Source organism: Hipposideros armiger, unplaced genomic scaffold (assembly GCF_001890085.2).
Source record: "Hipposideros armiger isolate ML-2016 unplaced genomic scaffold, ASM189008v1 scaffold_429, whole genome shotgun sequence".
Taxonomy (NCBI): Eukaryota; Metazoa; Chordata; class Mammalia; order Chiroptera; family Hipposideridae; genus Hipposideros; species Hipposideros armiger.
In genome coordinates, this window is record NW_017731779.1 from 808,121 (window position 1) to 811,052 (window position 2,932).

The window sequence follows — 2,932 nt, forward strand, 5'->3', positions numbered from 1 at the left end:
GAGATGGGGAGGGGATACATTTATAGATTATTTTATACCTTTTCTCAGTTCTAAACAGAAACCTACTTTGCCGTCTGATAAGACTAGTTTTCCAAAACAGAGTTTGGGCTTTAGCCTTAGACCTCTCTGGAGCCATTGTCTTGTCCATTTAAATGCAACCTCAGGAAGGCTAGTATAGTGATGCATTTAGGCTACAAACTTTAGTGTAAAATAACCACGTACAAAATGTTGGGTTCTTTATCTCAACAGCAGCAAATATCTCAACAGCAGCAAATATCTATATACAAATGGGCATTATTTTTCTCAAAACTGGACTCTGTCCATTTCCTGAATTAACTTTACCATTGTGGTTAGGTTGTTTGTTTTAATGGGCAGAGTTGCAATTGTGATGAGGGAAGGAAGTTCTTGCACTGGTTAGGTATCCAGGCAAGGTTACCAAGGGGCTTATTCCAGCTCCATAAAGGGAAGCGGGTCATCCTCACTTCCTGTAACCGGATCATTTCCACTCCCTGAAATTAGGAGCGGAGCATACCTACTCCCTGAAACCGGGAGCGGATCATCCACATACATCACTGAAGCAGGAAGGTAGTCATTGCCAAGCTCTCTCTGCCACCTCCGACTGTGGACTTGATTGTCCCTACCAGACCTTCCAAGGATCTAAATATGGCCGACTTCTTCATGTCTCCAAGCTTCCTGCAGATGGCAGAGCCCATGGTGGACAGGGCAGTTGATGTCTTTTGTTTCATGGAGACATTGGAGACCTGAACATCATGCCAGCTCTTGGATAGACTGCCTCAGCCCCACCAAGGCTGTGAGGCCTAGCTTCCTCTTGAGCTCCACGCAGCGTCTTTCTTTGACTGGTAGCACGTGGCGTAAGCTTACAATTTCCGCCTCCAATTTAGTGAGCTCAGATTCTATCTCCTTTTGATCTGCCTCTGTGAGAGCCTGTGGTTCTGCAGTCTGGTGGGGTTCATATGTGCCTGCATATATGAATTCTGTCATGGCACCTGGCTTGGACTGAGAAAGAAAATCTTCGTTAAGAGAGTCAGGTCCAATTTTTGGTAGAGAGAGTTGAACTCGAGGCCAGTGGAGAAATAACCTTGACCAGGAGAGTCGAAATCTAGGCCTGCGGGGTCAGACTCTTGGCCAGTGGGTTGGGATTCTAGGCCGCAGGGATCCATATCTTGGCTGGTGGAATCCACGCCATAGCCTGTGGGTCGATGTCCTGGAGTGTGGAGTCGACTGTCTGTCCATGGGGTCCGCTTCCGGGTGAAGGGTAAGCGGTGTAAGGAGGGGTGAAGGGTTGGGCGGGTTGAGAGCTCATAGGCGGGACTTCCGGCCAGATGACTGCCACAGAACCCAGCTCAGTCCCCACTCTCCCTACGATTGTAGTAGTGTTTCAACATCACAGCAAATCTGTGAGGTAGGCTGTGCTGAAATTATTATAAGAGAGAGAGGTATTCCCCCCCCCTCCCACCACAGTAAGTGACAGGTCCTGGCTTTCTAACCAAGTCTGACTCTCCTTAGAGACCTATTTTTACCACACCAGCCATTTTGAACCCTTGAAAATCAGTTGAACTCTTAGTACTGACAGAAATTTATGAAAAAGCCCAATACATATAATAAAATAAATAAAACCTGCCCCGAAGTGGGGCAGGGAGTCTACAACTCCTGGCTTCATACCCTACCCATTTTCCCTTTCCAGGTTCCCAAAGGGACCCAGAGAAACTCCTAGCACCATTCATAAAGTGGATTTGAAGGCTCCTCAGAACTCTTGAGTCCAGTAGTGACTAACGTGTTCCCATGGCATGAAGCATCGACAGTGCCAGAGGCTTGGCATAGTAGAACTCAGAAAGTGAATCTGCCCAGTCACATTATTTTGGTCGGGAGAAGGAGGGAGAATGAGTAAATTTATAATAGTTGTATCAAATTTAAACTTACGGAAGACTATTGTACTGTGAGAATTTAGGAGAGAAGGAATAAGACATATGTAAATGGATAGTGCGTGGGTTTTTAATATTGCAGTTGCATCTTCTTTTCTAAATATTCACTCACATTTCTGAAAGCATGTCTGCCGGTGTACATGGTTATCAGTTGTGGGAGTTGGTCTGCACAATAAAGTAGAAGTAGTTGGATAGGGTCTGTCAGGGTATCAATCTACTATGTCCCCTATTTCTACTCAGAGTTTATAATTTATACAGTGGAAACATTAGGACTCCAATCCACTTAGGGCAGGTGTTCAGGAATGGCCTTGAGCAAGTGTTAAATTCTACAGATTTTGTTGGATATTCTGGTAATTCTTGCAAGCATGGTTTTGTGGAACATGATGTGATTCTCAGCAAATTTCAGCCATTTGCCATAGTCACACCTGTCTAGCTACAATGAAGCATCTAGCTGGGCATCCAAACCAACTTTAGCCCTGCTTTGGGTTTATATTCAATAACCCTTTCACATAACTCAGTAGTGTTTATTGTCTTGCCCTGATGTCTCTCCTTAGATTAAAAAAAATGAGTATTGTTCTTGGAACAATGAAAACATTGGAATTGGAAACATGAAGGTTGATGATGGATTTGGCTCTATGTCTAAAGGCCTGAAAAGGGCAACAAGGACTGCCTAAAAACGATTTTGTTCCAGAGGGTGAACTTTTCCTCCTTTGCCTGCAGAAACATTAGTGATTTTAGGAACGCTCTGACTCTGAACTAGAATTCCTCTTTCAAAACTGAGGATGAAGGGTAAATAACCCCCTGAATTAAGCTAAATAACATGGAACATATATCATCCATTCAAAGTTGAGATTCCAAATCACCAGATTTGAACTTGCACTTGATCATCCTTCTCTGAATTTTTTTCAACCACCAACCTCACTGCCTAGTTTCTTATTTCTATGCTTCCTTGCCCTTCAAAGAATGAAATCCTTTGTTAAGCTTTGATT

The 2,932-nt window shown here is 43.9% G+C and overlaps 1 protein-coding gene across 1 annotated transcript; it reads right to left on the minus strand.

Annotated features, from left to right (window-relative positions):
* Nucleotides 1-444: 444 nt before the first annotated feature.
* On the minus strand, nucleotides 445-1,181 carry TPD52L3 (TPD52 like 3). The gene is given in 4 exon segments (XM_019664717.1): nucleotides 445-606; nucleotides 609-789; nucleotides 791-1,049; nucleotides 1,052-1,181. Coding segments are annotated over 4 exon segments (732 nt in total).
* Between the last annotated feature and the right edge of the window lie 1,751 nt (nucleotides 1,182-2,932).